The sequence below is a fragment of the Tiliqua scincoides genome, chromosome 8 (assembly GCF_035046505.1).
Source record: "Tiliqua scincoides isolate rTilSci1 chromosome 8, rTilSci1.hap2, whole genome shotgun sequence".
NCBI lineage: Eukaryota > Metazoa > Chordata > Lepidosauria > Squamata > Scincidae > Tiliqua > Tiliqua scincoides.
In genome coordinates, this window is record NC_089828.1 from 46,943,826 (window position 1) to 46,960,880 (window position 17,055).

A 17,055-nucleotide genomic window follows, 5' to 3' on the forward strand; every position below is an offset into this window, starting at 1 on the left:
GCCTCCCCCACTCAGAGGCTGCTAATTGTACGGTTTTGCTGTCACTCCGCTCTATGAATGGGTATCAACTACCTGCGGCGGTGCGGCTTCTCTCATTGGAGAGGTTAAGCCCCGCCCCTACAGCGTGCCCTTAACTAAGGACGGGCAAGCGCGCCTTCAATGGGACATCCCCTCCGCATTGCTGATTGGTGGACTATGTTGCCGTTCAAGTCAATGTCGCTTTTTATTGGCTTTTTCAAGTTCGGGATCCCAAATACCCTCCCCTTGATTATGCTCGGTTGGGAGACTTCCGTAAGAAGATGGCGGTGGATGCCAATGCGGTAGCTGCGATGGATGCAGCAGGTGCGATCAGGGAGGGGACCCAGGTGTCCGAGTTCTTCCTTATTGGGGAGGGGGTGTGGGTACAATCCAGGCTCCCAATTCGCCTTCGCTTCGACGCCTGATGGCCTATTTGAGTTTTTGCCAAGGCTCTGGCAGCCCAAGCCTATGCCTGTCTAGTCAATGGGGCTTACTCCCAGGAAAGGGTGCATAGCATTGCAGCCTGAGAGCCCACTCCTATGCCTGTTTACTCAGAAGTAAGTCTCACTATAGTCAATGGGGCTTACTCCTAGGAAAGCGTGGGTAGGATTGCAGCCTGAGAGCCCAAGCCTATGCCTGTCTACTCAGAAGTCCACGCCACTGAGTTCAGTGGGGCTTACTCCTAGACAAATTTGCATAGGATTGCAGCCTAAGGCTCTTTGCTTTGAGCCCCAGAACCTATTTTCAGTGCTGGGGCGCAGCCTGCATCCTTATAGCTCAGCAAAAAGATGCCTTGGGGGGAGGGGAGTATGGCTGAGATTTTCCATAATTCCATAGTTTTTTTCAATTATGTTGAAAATCTACCCATAATTCCAGAATTTTGAGCCCCCAAGTGAAGTTAATGATGGGTGAGATTTCAGGAGAGAGGAAAGAGTCTTTCTTTGGACACTATAGAATTATTGTATGGAATTTGCTGCCATAAAATGTGGGAAGAATTACTGATTTAGATGGTCTTAATCCAGGTGTGGGCAAGTGAATGCAGGAGGAGAGTCTATCAAGAGTTTAACTGTGCTGGATAAATGGAACCTCCATGTTTAGGTGCACCAGGGATGTGTGGTGAGGGGATGGCAGGTGAGGCACAACTGCCCCATTGATGTCTGTGGAAAAGCACCACAACTGCCCTGTCTGCTTACACCTGCTTTCTCGGTTGTAAGGAGAGTCTCCTCAGATGTAAGTGGGTGGGGTAACTGTAGTGCTTTTCCATGGACTATGATGGGGGGGGGTTCTGCCTCACCTGCTACCCCTGCACTGCACATCCCTGAGATGCACCATACCTCTGAATTAAGTCATTCCCTGTATTTTATGGGGCTAGATGGGGCCTGGTCTGATTCATCAACACAATCTCTATGTCATGATATACGTTACATGTGTTACTGTGTGATCTGACAATCTCCTTTCCCTTCCTTCCCCTTGCTTGTCTGTCTGTCTAGAGAAAGCACGAGGAAAATATGCCGCCCTCTCCTTTGCAACCATTGCCATTGTGGTGGGATTACCACTCTGGTGGAAGACAACAGAAACCTACCGTGCCTCACTTCCTTACTCTGAAATTGCTGAGTTGGACACACTAATGGTTAGTGCAGAGCCCAGTTTCTTAGGCCACCTGAGACCATTGCTGGAGCACAGTGTTTCTCAATCAATGGTATGGATACCACCAGTGTTACCTGAGGTGGTATCTGGTGGTACTTGTGGGACCCCAGACTTCTGCCTGACAGCAAGACTAGCAACATGATGTGGCAGACATCAGTAGGAGGCTCAGATCAGTGGGCAGAGCTCCAAAGCATGGTTTTCACACACTCTGAAAAGCCCTCCTGTCTACCCTGAGCCTCTTATTGCTGTTTGTCACGTTGCCTCTGGCCCCTCAACCCAAAAGTATCTGGTGATGACAGCATCACCAGTTACGTCTGGTGGTACTTCCAATAGGTGGGTCATGCAAAGTGGTAGGGCAGGGGATAAATGATAAGAATGCTGCTGTAGCATTGCTGCTACTCAGGACGGAATCTCTCATGTGCCTCCCAAGCTAAGGGCTTTGGGTGGAATAGAAATTATAACAATTGTGATGGATAGGACTGTACTATCTGGACTGGCTGCTGTGTCCTTCCTGGTAGATTTTCAGAGTGCTCAATGCTTGTGGCACCTTACTGAAGATCAAGGCAGGAGCATTAGTCTTGCAGTGAGGCTCCTCTCAAGAGTCATGTCTGTTTGTCTGGGTGAATTGAAGGATATATGTGTTTCCTGATATCACTAACTTTTATTGGGGGACAAGGCCATAGCTCAGTGGCAGAACACACGCTTTGCATGGAGAAGGTCTCGGGATCAATCCTTGGCAGCATATCTGGGTAGTGCTAGGAAAGACCCCTGCCTGAAATTCTTTAGATCCACTACTAGTGTAAACTGAGCAGGATGGGGGTGGCTCATTTGAAAGCAGTTTCATGTATTCATATATGGCTTATGATTCAGTTTCAGCTGACTGTGCCCATCTCGGTTGTGTTTGCTAAAGGAGCTCTGCTTGGAGACCAGGAGCGAAAACTCCCATTTAGAAATGTGCAGGAGATGGAGACCCCCTTGAACCGTAAGTTGGGGATAACTTACGGCAGCTTGTGCTGCCTTCCGTACCTTCTAGGGATTGGTTTGCTCATGACAACTGTCAGCTCTGACAGTGTGAACTGGGTCTGTGAAAAGCCATAGTGTTTGGGCTCATTCAAAAGTTCTGATTGTGCACCTTTGGTATGTGCAAGTCCCCATTGCTTGATGTGCTGCAGTCATGGAGTGATGAATGGGCCTGGGTGATCGTGCCTTTGGGAGGTGTCTTTCCTTTTAGGAACAAAAGTAGCCTCCTTGGGAAGGCTTCTTCTTCCAATCATCCCTGTTCCATTGGGCCATTAGCGGTGACAAATAAAGGTGGGATGTTATGGGAATGCTATGGATTTGTCCTCCCTGGCTTTGCTGGCTGTCTCATTTTCCCTCTTCAACTCCAGCTCAGACTAGTGTGACGTCCCGCTATGAGGTGTCCTATCGCCGTACCACTACCCAGGAGGAGAAGGCTCTGTCTCAGTCTTCTGTGCAAGGTAATGGCTACAATAGAAATAAAAGCAGTGGAGATTTCATAAAGCACTGATGCAGGATGGGACAGGGAAAAGATGCAATTGACTGTATTGTAGGAACTCAACCTGGCGTGGATTCAGGGGCTGTGTGTGTGTGTGTGTGTGTGTGTGTGTGTGTGTAAGCTGGTTTAAGGGCACCTTTGGGGTAGAAAGGCAGCGTAAAAGTCTTCAAATAGAAAAACAAAGCATAGCATTTGGATTGCGCTTTCAAGTGTTCAAAGTGCTTGTTTTGAATTATCTTGTTGTAACCTGTACAACAATCCTGTAAGTTGGCAGAGTGTTCTTATCCCCTTACAGCAGGTGTGGGGGCTGAGGCTGGGACAAAATTGTTACAATATTTATTTACTAAAATGGCTTGCGTAAGGCCATCTAGAGAGATCATGGCAGAGGAGAAATTCAGGTCACTGCCATGAACTCCTAGGTGACCTTAGACAAACTACTGCCTTTCAGCTTTAGCTCCCGCAATCACAATATTGAAATGAAATCTCCATATCTAGAGGCACTGTACCTCTCCTTGGAGGCAAACTGGTTATATCCTTCAGGCCCTGCCTCATGAACTTCTAGAGTATCTGGCTGTCCATTGTTGGAAATCAAAGGCTGGCCGAGATGGACCTCTTATCTGATCCAAGCTAAAGCAGTCATTGTGTTTGAATGTCACATGTTTGTACACAGAATTGAGCATTCTGAGAACTTCCACTTTTAGGAAGAAAAGTTTCTCACCCATATGGTTGCAAAGATAAAGTCAACACCGTGTATGCAGTACTTAGGGAAATCTCAGCAAATCTGTGGGGAGAGGCAAAGGAGAACTTGCAGTGGTCAAAAAATACACTTGGTTAGCTCCATGGAGCAGGAAGCACTGTGGGATGGCTGAGAGCAGTTCCCTCTGCAATACATGGGAGCTGAAAGGATCCTGAAGACCAGCTTAAAATGGTGGGAGTTCTGGGACAGCGGCTGTTAATAATTTGCAAACCCCTAAAAAAAAAAGTCCAGAATCTCATCCCTCCTTTTCTTTACAGAGGCAGATGATATGCTCTTACCAGCTCAAGGGGCACCTGTGGGCTCACTCACCATCTACGTGATCCCACATAGCTCCACTCTCCTGCCACAGGTATATCATTCTTTGACCCCTGCATTCCTCTCTGAAAATGTGGCACTTGCATGGTGAGATTAACTGCCTTGGGTTTCCATGTGTGTCCTGAAAGGTTCCCAGAGAGAGGACACTTAAGATGAGGATAAGGAGGATAAGTCTATCAAAGGCTATTAGCCATGGTAGCTAGATGGAACCTCCATGTTTGGATGCAATGTACCTTGAGAATATTGGGTGCTGGGGACAGTCAGGAACATTATATACAGTGGTCTGTTTTGGACTGATGGCAGAATTCCAGAACGCCTATCACACGCTGCTTGTCCTTCTTTCTGCAGGAGACTACCATGTACATTGGCAAGCATCGCAGTGCCATAGTCAGGGCCCCACAGGGTGCAAAAGACACACTGGCAGCTTTGAATACACAAGTGAAGCAGGTGACTCAAGTAATGTCCTTCACTCCCGAGTCCATTACAGGGGCCCTCTCAGACCGTATCCCCATGAGCCAGCCGGGTGCTGAGTGGAAGCGCCCTCTCAAATCCAGTTTGGGTAAGGATTGGTGTGGATCCTGTTGGCTAATTGACTTTTATACCTGTTGATTGTATCAAGGCTGTTGAATTGTCTCTCTTGCTGACTAGTTTCAAAATCTGATTTTACAGGTGCAGCCTATTTATCCACAGATTTTTTATCTGCTGATTTCTCTCAAGGCGAATGGGGTGGGGGAACCAAAAGTCACACAAACCTTTGCCTCCTTTGCCCTGCGCTGGCATCTTGCTCCATTTCCAGGCAGTCCAAAACACTGCAAAAAGGCTCTGCCTTGCTCAGGCAGGGAAATAGCCCTGGAGCCCTGGAAGAGGTTCCCCTTGCAAAGGAACAGTAACACTCCTGGAGCCCCTCAGCCAGCAAAGAGGCTGAAGAGGGGAAGGGGGGTCTGAAAGTCTCTGTAGCCAGAACAAGTGCAGCAAGGTGGAGCTTGCTCACTTGCTCTCACTCACTCTCACTCACACACACAGGGGTAGGTGTAGCAACAGAGGGGATTGCTTTAAAAAACCCAGGGAGTGTTTGCCAAATTCCCCCCCCCCCCATTGAGATGGTGCAGGCAATCACTGACACAAGCAACCCCCCCCCCCCCCATGGTGCAGGCTATCACGGACACAAGCAAGCCTTCCCACCAAGCAAAGCATGAGATATAGCCTACAATCCTCTCCACACTTTCCTGGGAGTAAGCCCCATTGACTACAATGGGGCTTACTTCTGTAGAAACAAATAAGGCTGGACTCTTAAAAGATCAGCATCCCATCTGAAAGAAGCTGGGCAGTTGGCAACTGGGAAGGCTGAGTACGGAGCGGCGGGAGGGGATTGATAACAGCTGCCTTTGTTTCCTTCCATCCAGAAGTGTCAGGCTGCAGTGTATTTACGTAACTTTATGGAATTTAGCACAACGTGTTTTTTGTTAATTGCGCCAAGTCATGGAATGGAACTAACGCGGATAAATAGGCTCCACCTGTATTTGTATTTACATATTTGCACCCCTTCCATGTACCATCCTCATAAGATGACTACCCATATTAAATTTTGTAATAAGATGATACAGTGGTTTGCAAGCTTTTTAGCACTGTGACCCACTTTTAAAAATGATGCTTTGTCAGAGCCCACCTAACTTTACGAGACTTTAACAAAAAGGTGATCTAGAAAGAAGTAGTATTTATTTATTTGCCAAAAACAAAAAAACAAAAAAAAAAACCCTCAGTCCATTTCTTGTAATGAGGCAGCCCTAATGAATGGCCTCAAGGCTTGAGGGGCTTACTTATGTGACCCAGTTGTCACTTGCTCCCACTACCGGTCATTGATAGACTTTAGAAAAAACTCACCAGAGAAAAGACACTCAAATATTTATCTCCCTTATACAAACTTGCAAACTGAAGGAGCTCAGCTTTTTGCAGGACAGTTAACAGCCATCTGATTTTTGAATAACCTCAGGGCTTGAGGCAATTACTTATCTGATCTTTCCATCACCCATGTTTTCATTGGAGGCTCTGTGGGACCCTGATGACTCTGTGGGACTCTGATGGGATCATTCCATCTGCTCTGAGCGTGGGAGGATGGAGGCCAGAATGTGTGACCAGATCAAGAAAGAAACATCTGAATGTTGTGGTTTCTTGAAAGATAGAACCTTTCAAATTGTAAAAATCCCTACGGGGATTTAAATTGCCTGCCTATGTAAACCGCCTTGAATAAAGTCCGAGGAGAAATCTGAGGACCAAGAAAGGCAGTATAGAAATACCTGTATTATTATTATTATTATTATTATTATTATTATTATTATTACTGGCAATACTGTATTACAGGGACCGGTTATGAGGCTTGGCATAAGGCACCTTCCAACGTATTTGTATAAATAAATGTAGAAACCTTGCTGTACAGCCCGTCACAGACTGAGGGCATTTGGCAGGTCCCAGGGACAGGGCTTTCTTAGTGGCAGCTCCATGGCTGTGAAACTCATTCCCTGAGGATGTCAGCTGAGCTCCCTCCTTATCTGCCTTCAGGTATCACCTCTTCGGAGCTTTTTCTTTTCTTAATTTTGCTCTCTGGAGTATTGTATGTTATGGCTGTTCTTTGTTGGTTCAATACGATTTTAGATAATTGTTTAAGATCCGTTATCTCACCATTCCTCAAACTGTGGGTTGGGACTAATTTGGTGGATCACAACCCAATTTCTGGTGGGTCCCACAGAGCCGCCAATGAAAACATGGGTGATGGAAAGATCAGATAAGTAATTGCCTCAAGCCCTGAGGTTATTCAAAATAAATAAATCCCATTTTTGAGTAAATCCCATAAATGTCATTTGAGGCGTAATTTCACACAGAATGCAGTGAAACAAACCACATTGCAATATCCGCATTCTATCAAAAGTTATAGCCAAAAAACCAGCAGGGGCGTGGCCAAGCCAACAGCATGGGAGGAGATCCATCGTGGGAGTGTCACGCTGGCCTCCCCCACCGGGTGACACAACCCCTAGTGACAGCACTGGCAGTGTCTTCTCTCTAGCTTTATTCATGACGGCAAGTTTATTGTTTTGCTATAGTTGGGTGGTATTTTTAGGCATGGGAATGTGTGGTATAAATACTTGGAATAAATTCTTCTTGGAAGGATCTGACTTCCTGTGGTAGGAGCCCCGAACTCATGATTTGGGTTTGTGGGGTGAGTAGCCATTGCATCTTCAGGTGCTTCTCTATTTTTGATTGCTGTGCATTTTTTTGAATCTCTTCCTTGTGATTGTGGCTGTTCTGATTGCAGGCTCCATTCTCTTTTGTGCCTTTAATTGTCCTTTAAATTCATGTTATAAACTGCAGGATATGAAATCACCTTCAGCTTATTGAACCCCGACCCAAAAGCCCACAATGTGCACTGGGACATCGAGGGAGCCATCAGCCGCTATGTGAAGCCCTTGCTGGGCAAGCTAAGCTCGTTGGCAGAGTTCTCTGTAGATTCACAAGTGAGTGCTGGGTGCAGGAGTGTGTGGAGCCCTCTTTTCTTGGCATTGGGAGCAGCATGCTGTGGTCAATAGGCTCATTTTTCACTTCCTTGTCTCCAGATCCTCTACTATGCAGCCCTGGGAGTCATGCCCCGATTTGATGCCTCTTCCTCCAGTTACATACTGAGTGCGCATAGCCTTCCACACGTCATTAACCCTGTGGAAGCCAGGCTAGGTAAGGATCATGCCCTCTCAATGCCGAGGTATCTGTCCTACTCTGATTCCAATCCCAGAAGCCCTTGCTTCCTTCTTCACAGACCTGGCCATGTGCCACTGCAAAAATGCACTTGCTAATGTGGGGTTGAGCCCATTAACTCTAGACTTGATTGTCTCTTCCTTGTTGGTCTGCGTTTTGACTCACTTCCTTGAATCACTCATAATGTGGGGGTTCAAGGCCTTTTGACTTGCCAGATCTGTGTCCAGTAGTAAAAGTTAGTATGCTGTGAAAGGAAGACCATCTGAGGAATGCCGAGGACCTTCCTTTCTGCTGATGAATGAGGCAGCACTGACTGCCCACAAACACCGCCAGCTGGATCAGGCCAAAGTCCATCTCTAGCCCAATGTTCTTTTTCCAGCATTGGTCAGCTGGAGGGCACAGAAGTGCACAAGCAAGGCATGGGGTGACCTCCTCCTCCTGCTGGTTGCCAACATCAGATTCTTGAGCTCAGTTGCTGCTTTAGAAGGTGGTCCCACTAGGCACATGGAACTGGCTTTGTACCAATTGGCAACCTCTCTCTTAAGGTTTCAGGCAGGGATCTGTCCCAATATCTGCTGCCTAAGGGCCCAATCCTATCCAATTTTCCAGCACTAGTGCAGCCACAGTGCAGCCCCAAGGGAGCAGAACAAATGTTCCCCTACCTTAAGGAGGCCTCTATGACTGCCTCCCCACCACAGGATGCAGTGCATGCCCCATTGGCACAGCTGCACTAACACTGGAAAATTGGATAGGATTGGGCTCTTAGTTCTTCCAGTTGAGGATATCAGAGATGGGACCTGGGATCTTTGGTGGTCACAGCACATGTGTTGCTCCAGCACTCCACTGAAAAAAAACAACACCCACATCTCTCTTTGCTGTGTTTCAAGCCCCCCATAGCCTTGCCCCTCTTGTTTCTGAATTCATCCTTGCCTGTGACCTTTGCTTGCCCAGCTCCACAACCCTCCAGTGCCCAAAGTTCTCCTGCACCCTTGAACATCTCAGCTGTTTCTCCCTTGCTGCCTCTTGTACTTGGATCCATCTCCCATAATGCCGCCTCCCTTGTTTTAAATCCCTCTTTGAAACCCACCTTTTCGGTGGAGCCTTTGCCCTAGCCACCTGTCATGAAATCAATCTATGTCTATTCTATTCCCTTTTCTGTGGGTTTTTGTCTGTTTCTCTGAGTTTCCTAATGGTGTGCGCATTAGCCCCCCTGAATACTTCACTCTGCCTTGAGACACCACATCCAACACCCACAGCACCTCTACCAAAGAGCAATCCACAGATCAGCGATTTTCAACCACTGTGCCACAGAAGGTCCACAGGTGTGCCACAGGAGTTTGAAGCCCTGTGGTTGAAAATAGCTGAAAAACCCATCCGGGTTCTGTGACTCTGTTTCTAGAGCAACTGTCTGTAGTAATAAGAACATAAGAACAGCCCCACTGGATCAGGCCATAGGCCCATCTAGTCCAGCTTCCTGTATCTCACAGCGGCCCACCAAATGCCCCAGGGAGCACACCAGATAACAAGAGACCTCATCCTGGTGCTCTCCCCTACATCTGGCATTCTGACTTAACCCATTCCTAAAATCAGGAGGTTGCGCATACACATCATGGCTTGTACCCCATAATGGATTTTTCCTCCAGAAACTCGTCCAATCCCCTTTTAAAGGCGTCTAGGCTAGACGCCAGCACCACATCCTGTGGCAAGGAGTTCCACAGACTGACCACGCGCTGAGTAAAGAAATATTTTCTTTTGTCTGTCCTAACCCGCCCAACACTCAATTTTAGTGGATGTCCCCTGGTTCTGGTATTATGTGAGAGTGTAAAGAGCATCTCCCTATCCACTCTGTCCATCCCCTGCATAATTTTGTATGTCTCAATCATGTCCCCCCTCAAGCGTCTCTTTTCTAGGCTGAAGAGGCCCAAACGCCGTAGCCTTTCCTCATAAGGAAGGTGCCCCAGCCCCGTAATCAGCTTAGTCGCTCTCTTTTGCACCTTCTCCATTTCCACTATGTCTTTTTTGAGATGCGGCGACCAGAACTGGACACAATACTCCAGGTGTGGCCTTACCATCGATTTGTACAACGGCATTATAATATTAGCCGTTTTGTTCTCAATACCCTTCCTAATGATCCCAAGCATAGAATTGGCCTTCTTCACTGCCGCCGCACATTGGGTCGACACTTTCATCGACCTGTCCACCACCACCCCAAGATCTCTCTCCTGATCTGTCACAGACAGCTCAGAACCCATCAGCCTATATCTAAAGTTTTGATTTTTTGCCCCAATGTGCATGACTTTACACTTACTGACATTGAAGCGCATCTGCCATTTTGCTGCCCTTTTAATGAATTGGCTGTCCCTCTTCCTCTGCTGGCTGAGAAGCATGTGCCTCTTAGCTGATGCTTGCTTTTTCTCCTGGGCTGCCTCTGTCTTTGCTACTGAGGTATGTATCTTTTTTCTTGGTCTCCCTATAGGATCCAGTGCCGCCTCGCTCTTCCCAGTGCTGAACTTCCTGCTGTACGTGCCAGAGCGCTTGCACTCCCCTCTCTACATTCAAGATAAGGATGGAGCAGCCGTGCCGACCAATGCTTTTCACAGCCCACGCTGGGGTGGGATCATGGTGAGGAGGGCAGGGCCACTATAGGCTCCTCCCACATACATGGTGGGGCCCCTGTCAGAGAAAATCAGCCCTGTCACCCAGTCCTATATATGTTTGCTGATAAGTCCTGCAGTTATACTTTAAGGCAGCCATTTTCAACCACTGTGCTGAGGGGTACACTGTGCACTATGACCTCCCCCCTGCAGGAAGGAGTTAGAAAGCTGGGGGCCACCACCATGAAGGCCTGACCTTGCCCTGCTTGCTTGTTTGCCAGTCAGGTAACTTAGCCCACACTGGCATGTGGAGCAAATCTTCCCCATAATATCTCAATGGATGGGTAGATTAATATGATGGTAGGCAGTCCTTGAAGCTCCACATTCTTGTGTGCACATTCAATCATTTGGTTTACTGCCCTTCACATCTTCAGTTTAGCAGCTTAGATGAAGAGATGTTTCCATCACATTTGCCTGGTCTGGTGCCCCATGCAAGACCACCCTCCTGCCAGAATTGGAATGGCTACTTGGGTCTCCTCCTGACGGTGCCTTGGCTTGCAGATGCTGTCTTTTGTGGTCCCTACCAAATCCCTGAGGTGTTGTGTTTCTGTCTTGCCAGGTGTACAACATTGAGCCTGAAGCGGCCAACGAGACATCCTTTCCAAGGCGGGTGGATGTGGACATGGTGTGGGTGATGGAAGTGTTTCTGGCCCAGTTGCGGTGAGAATTTTTTTGACGTCATTCTGATTGCTTCCAGGGGGGTGGGGAAGGAGAACATCTTCTTGAGAGCATTGATTGCATTCTGGTACATTCACATGGGAAAGGTCTAAGGCCCTGGCTATAGGGACTTGCAGTAAAATTCAGCCCTCTAACTCAGACATTTGTTGTATGCTTGTGATCCCTGAGGATGATGGTATCGAAACAGCCCCCCTGACCTGGGGGCAACACTGGTGGTTTGATTGACTGCCTTGTCCCATGTCCCCATTCTCAACCATGCCACCTGTTTCTAGCTTTGTAACTTATCCTTAAATATGGATTTTTAGTTAATTGTAACCTAACTTGCTCCATCTCACTCCCTGCCTGAGATTATTCATCCTTTCCCTTCTTCCTGATGAGGAGTTCTGTGAAACTCAAAAGCTTGCATACCTCTTCAACCTACATTGGTCCAACAAAACCTAATAATTTCACCTGTTTTGCCTCCATTAACTAGCCTCAGTTGTGCCTACTCCTGTTTCCACCAGAAGGCGCCAGCTGTGTTGCTGTTCCTGAATTAAGCCCCTGTGGAGCAGTTGTAACCAGGTGCCAGGCTTCTTATTGGTCAAATGTGATGCCAAGTTCTTGACTTGCTGCTTCTCCCCAGGCTGCTGTTTGGGATTTTGCCAGGGTCACTGCCAGACGGGGCTGTGCTGGAAAGCTCTGGAAACGAGGGCCTCTCAGACTGGGAACTGGATCGCCTGCTGTGGGCTCGGGCCGTGGAGAACGTGGCCACGGTGTCCACCACCCTGACTTCATTGGCTCAGCTGCTGGACAAGATTAGCAACATAGTGATCAAGGATGATGTGGCTTCCCAGGTACAGGGCAGAATAAAGCCGAGGAAGTGGGGAGAATGTGCACCAGACCCATGGTCTGTCACTGAAAAAAATGGTGCACCTCTTTTTCTCCTGCTTGTTAGAGGTGCTCTCCTTCACACCTCCTCTCCTGCGCCATTCCCTCTTCTGTTTTGGAAACCAGGCAGCAGCAGGAGGAACGTCAAGGGTTGGTGCATAAGTGCGTGAGGGGATGGGGTGGCATTTGGTGCATAGCTTTGGGCACTCGGGAGTCTTGGACTTACCCTGTTATCTTCCTCCTTTCCTTGTTAGTTTTGCTTCTTCCTGAGATTGTAACCCAGAGGTTTCCTTGGGCCAGCCTTAATGACTCATCCAAAGCATTAACCAATTTACCTGGCTAGATTGTTAATACTGTATCAGCCAGTTAGGGGGAATCGTCCCTGTCCACCACTCACCTGTTTAAGTGGATTTTAGCTTCAAAAGCAATTCTCTTTTTCCAACTTGGATATAACATTGGCTGATCTGAAATAGCACACCATACAAAGTCCAGCCCTCCTGGGATTGCCCAGTGTTTGAATTTTAAAATGCCTTCTTTTTGTTCATGGAAGCTGTCAGCTCTCATTTCTTTTTGCTTTCTAGTTTCTATTTTGCTTTCTAGTTCAGTAACTGTTTCCTTGTAGGGTTGACTTACGGCCATCATCCGTGCCAGATTCAAGCCAGATTCAAGACCCGTTTCTCCTGGATGTTTTCCCCTCTCTGCTTCTCAGTAAAAATACCTGTCTTGGGGAAGGCAGATTTCTAAATGCTGTGATGAACTCATCTTGCAGAACTTCTTCAGGTTGCAAAATTCTAGTTCTCTGTGCAGACTGTGGTTTGCTTTTGAATATTTTTAATGCCTAAATGCCTCTGGTCAGTGAGAAAATGGACTTGCTGTGGCCACATATTTTTTTTCTTCTATAGACTTGAAGTTTGCAAAATGGTTGATTGTGCTTTGCTTTTTGGGAATTAGTCCAGTCAATTTTTTTTTTAAATCAGATTTTGGAGCCAGTCCTGTGAAGAATCAATAGGGGCATGAATGGGGTCTTTATAAAAGACCTGGCCTTGTCTGTATCTATTTAGAAAATTACCAAATGTATGTGAGATGCAGACATGCAAGAGCTCCCTCTCCTGGGTCTGAGTGGCATTGCATTTACACACACGGCTTGGTTGTGTAGCAGCAGTACATAAGAACAGCCCCACTGGATCAGGCCATAGGCCCATCTAGTCCATCTTCCTGTATCTCACAGTGGCCTACCAAATGCCCCAGGGAGCACACCAGATAACAAGAGACCTCATCCTGGTGCCCTCCCTTGCATCTGACATAGCCCATTTCTAAAATCAGGAGGTTGCACATACACATCATGGCTTGTAACCCGTAATGGATTTTTCCTCCAGAAACTTGTCCAATCCCATTTTAAAGGGGATTGGACAAAAGCAGTGGCATACCAAGGTCATTTGGCATTCAGGGCCCATAAATTTTTGGCACCCCCATGGCAAAATTATTTTCAGTTATAGTCATGACATGAAATGAATAATAATAATGACCAGAGAAGAAGCGCAGATGGTTCTTTTATTGAACTCTCTCTCTCTCTCTGTGTACTAACTTTATAAGTTTGTATATTTCTATTTATATGTAACTTTGTATATATGTAAACATACCAATAAGCGTGCTTCTCTTTCAGACAGCTGCATCAAGCACTAGCCAAATCACAGCAGCAGCCAGGATAATCTCTGCTACTGCCATCTTGGGGTGGTCTCTAGGACACCCCCCTGCAGCCTGGCACCTGGGATCACCACCCCCAGCCACCCTCTTTGTACTCTACTGTATAGCAGATGGCTGTTGAGGCCCCCCTTACCTGAGCTCTTCATAGGGTGAAGCACACCCTACTGATATGATGCATAAGCACACATGCTTTCCCAGACCTCTTCACAGGGGAATGTGGAAAGGGAGCAGAAACATGGGTTTTTAGACTGAGCAAACCTGATTTTTAGAGGTTTGTGGGCTATGCACAGGTTTGGTTTCCCCAACTTAAAAGGTAGCACAGAGATGAAAAAGGCACAGAGGAGGGTGGCTGTGCATCTGAAGCAGGGAACGCAATGACTTCCTTTTTGTTTGTGAAGGAAGGCTTAGGATGAAGGGCCTCTTTCATTTGGAAAACCAATAACTAAGGAGGCCTGTTGTATCACTGTGAAGAGGGAGAAGTTGATCTTTCGAGTCGACCACAATGAAGCTGATTGGCAGCAGGTTCAGGGTGGATAAAAGGAATGACTTCAGCACACAGTGGAAGAAATTCAGTGTCATGGGATGCAAAGACTGTTGTGGGCATCAGTGTCTTGCTAAATAAAAGAAGATAAATGAATGGTACAAAGCATTTGGCACCCTGTTAGACTGGTACTTCTATTTGGGAGGCTATGGGATTGAACACAGTGTGGATATGTCCATCATGCTCAGCTCCAGTGGTGTCGCTAGGGAGGTGCGGGGGGTGTCAGCTGCACCAGGTGACGCGCACGGGGGGGTTATATCACTACTGGCCAAAATTTTTTAAATCTTGGTATTTTCAAATAATGCCATCTTGTTATATATCATTCAATGCGTAATTTCATGCAGAATGCAGTGAAACAAACCACGTTGAAATATCTCTATTCTATCAAGTGTTATAGCCCAAAAACCTACAGGGGTGGTGCAATGGTACATACCATGCCCACCACCTGGAGCGTTGCCCCATCCACTGGATGGGAGGAGGTCCACCATGGGGGTGACATGCGGGCCTCTTGCATTGGGTGACTCATTCCCTAGTGATGCCACTGCTCAGCTCAGGAGCTTTCTGATAGATGGACTTTGGACCTGATCCAGGAGGGAATGTCTTGGGCCTGTGGGGCCAGGGATGGGTAAGAATGGCCCCGAGGCAGAATGGGCATGGTGTGTTTGTGTGTCCCTGTTGCAATGTGTGTAGTTCTCTGCTGTTTCTCTTCTTTTTAATTGACTTAGAATTTTAACAATACAGAAGTTGCAAATATAGCCCAGTTGGTGGACAAAAGGGTTCAAAGAAGAAAATGCTCCCAAGAGGAATATATATTTTAACTAACCACACCTATGTTCTCAGTTCTAGATGTGTAGGAAATCCTGACAAGCAGTGGCGGTGCTATCTATTGTCACTATGCCTAGTATACCCACTAACAGAAGTTGGCTCTGCCTGGTATTCACTACTGTACTTTTTAACCCCAGGTGTACCACGCTGTGGAATCGGCCCAGAAGGCGATGCAGGAACTGGAACTGGGCCACTTGGACTCCGCCTTCCAGGCCAGCAAGGATGCCATCACTGCCTCCGAGCGAGCGTTTTTTGACCCTTCGCTACTCCACCTCCTCTATTTCCCTGATGACCAGAAATTTGCCATCTACATCCCGCTCTTCCTCCCTATGGCCGTTCCCATCCTCCTCTCTCTGGTGAAGATCCTGAAAGAGGCCAAGCAAAAGAAAAAGGCACCCATGAAAATGGACTGATGCTGTCCTAGATGCTCACCATGGACACCTGCTGCCTGGAAGAGACAATGGGATGTGTGTGGGGAGAGGAACTGAACTGGGGATGCTGAAGGCGGGAACCAGAATGGGAATGCATGGAGCTCAGATGTGCCTCGCACTTCCTGGATGGTGAATTCAACCTGGTTGCAAAACACCCACATGTGGGGGTGCAGTGAGAAGAGGCAGGCAACAGCAGCTTTGAGAGAACCTGCAGGGTCTGGGGCAGGCTGATAAGGTGGATGGGTGTCCGGCCCTCCCCATCCAAGACGAGGGAATTGGGGTACTTTCTAGCCTTCAAGAATGCCCCTGTTTTGTTCTGTTGGTGCTTTTGATTGACCTTTACGTTTTTAATAGTAATATGTCTTGAAATGGGCCAGAGGGATGGAGCATGCCTGTGTCACTTCACCTTGAAGGGGTTTCCTACACATCTTTTAGTTTCTTGCAAGCCCTGGAGGGGCCTCCCTACTCCCAGATGTTTGGAAAGATAGGTGTTGGCATGAACCTGTCTAGGGTGGGTGGAGGGAGGAAGATATAAGAAAGGATCCTCACTTGCCTCCTATAAAGGCAATTTTATGACTGTTCAGTAGAGTGCCTTGTTCTTGGCCAAGTGGGACCTAATACAGCAAAGGACGAAAAAGCCACTTGTCATTTTGCACTTTGCTAAAAGCACAAAACGGGGCATATATACCTTGTGATTCTCCAATCAAGACCGAAATGCTCACCTAATCTTGGAAGTGAGTCTTGCTGAATTCAGGGGGACTTCCCAGAAGAGGATACTGACCTGGAAACAAGCCCTGTGGAACTCCATGAGACTTCTGAGAATGTCAATGAAGCACTGCTGCTTTGGTCTGAGCTTTATCAGGGCACCCCTTGTCCATCCAGAATGTTGTACTTTTATCACAAAGTACTCAACTTTACCCTGGCTTTGCTCCTGTACCAGCAGGGGCTGTCGGTTGCAGTACTGCCCTCGAGAAGTGCAGCGGGATGGGGTAGACGTTTAGTTGTCTGCTTCTTATTTTTGATTGACAAAAAGATGTACAGTCCCTCTAGTCTCCACATTAAAAAACAAATAAACCCAGATGTCTAAGAACTTGTGGAGTGTTCATTTACATAATTTGAAAAAGGTGAGGAGTGTTCCACCACTAACTTTTTGCAGCAGGAAATAATCTGAAAAATTTTGTTTAAGTGGCGGTTAGGTTGCTAGGGGAGCGCAGGGGATGCGGGCTGCACCATGACGCGCACAGGGGCTGACACCACTACTAGCCAAAATTTTTAAAATCTTGGTACTTTCAAATAATAATGTTATATATCATTCGATGTATAATTTCATGCAGAGTGCAATGAAACAAGCCACACTGAAG

General features: G+C 47.2%; 1 protein-coding gene across 1 annotated transcript; it reads left to right on the plus strand.

The window, feature by feature from the left end:
• The first annotated feature begins 287 nt into the window (after positions 1-287).
• PIGS (phosphatidylinositol glycan anchor biosynthesis class S) lies at positions 288-16,784 on the plus strand. Its single transcript, XM_066635459.1, has 12 exons — positions 288-342; positions 1,509-1,648; positions 2,536-2,647; positions 3,054-3,143; positions 4,196-4,287; positions 4,602-4,812; positions 7,617-7,759; positions 7,859-7,973; positions 10,471-10,616; positions 11,208-11,308; positions 11,949-12,159; positions 15,401-16,784. Exons 1-12 carry the CDS (start codon positions 300-302, stop codon positions 15,674-15,676), a joined length of 1,680 nt encoding a protein of 559 aa, XP_066491556.1. The 5' UTR covers positions 288-299; the 3' UTR covers positions 15,677-16,784.
• The last annotated feature ends 271 nt before the right edge of the window (positions 16,785-17,055 follow it).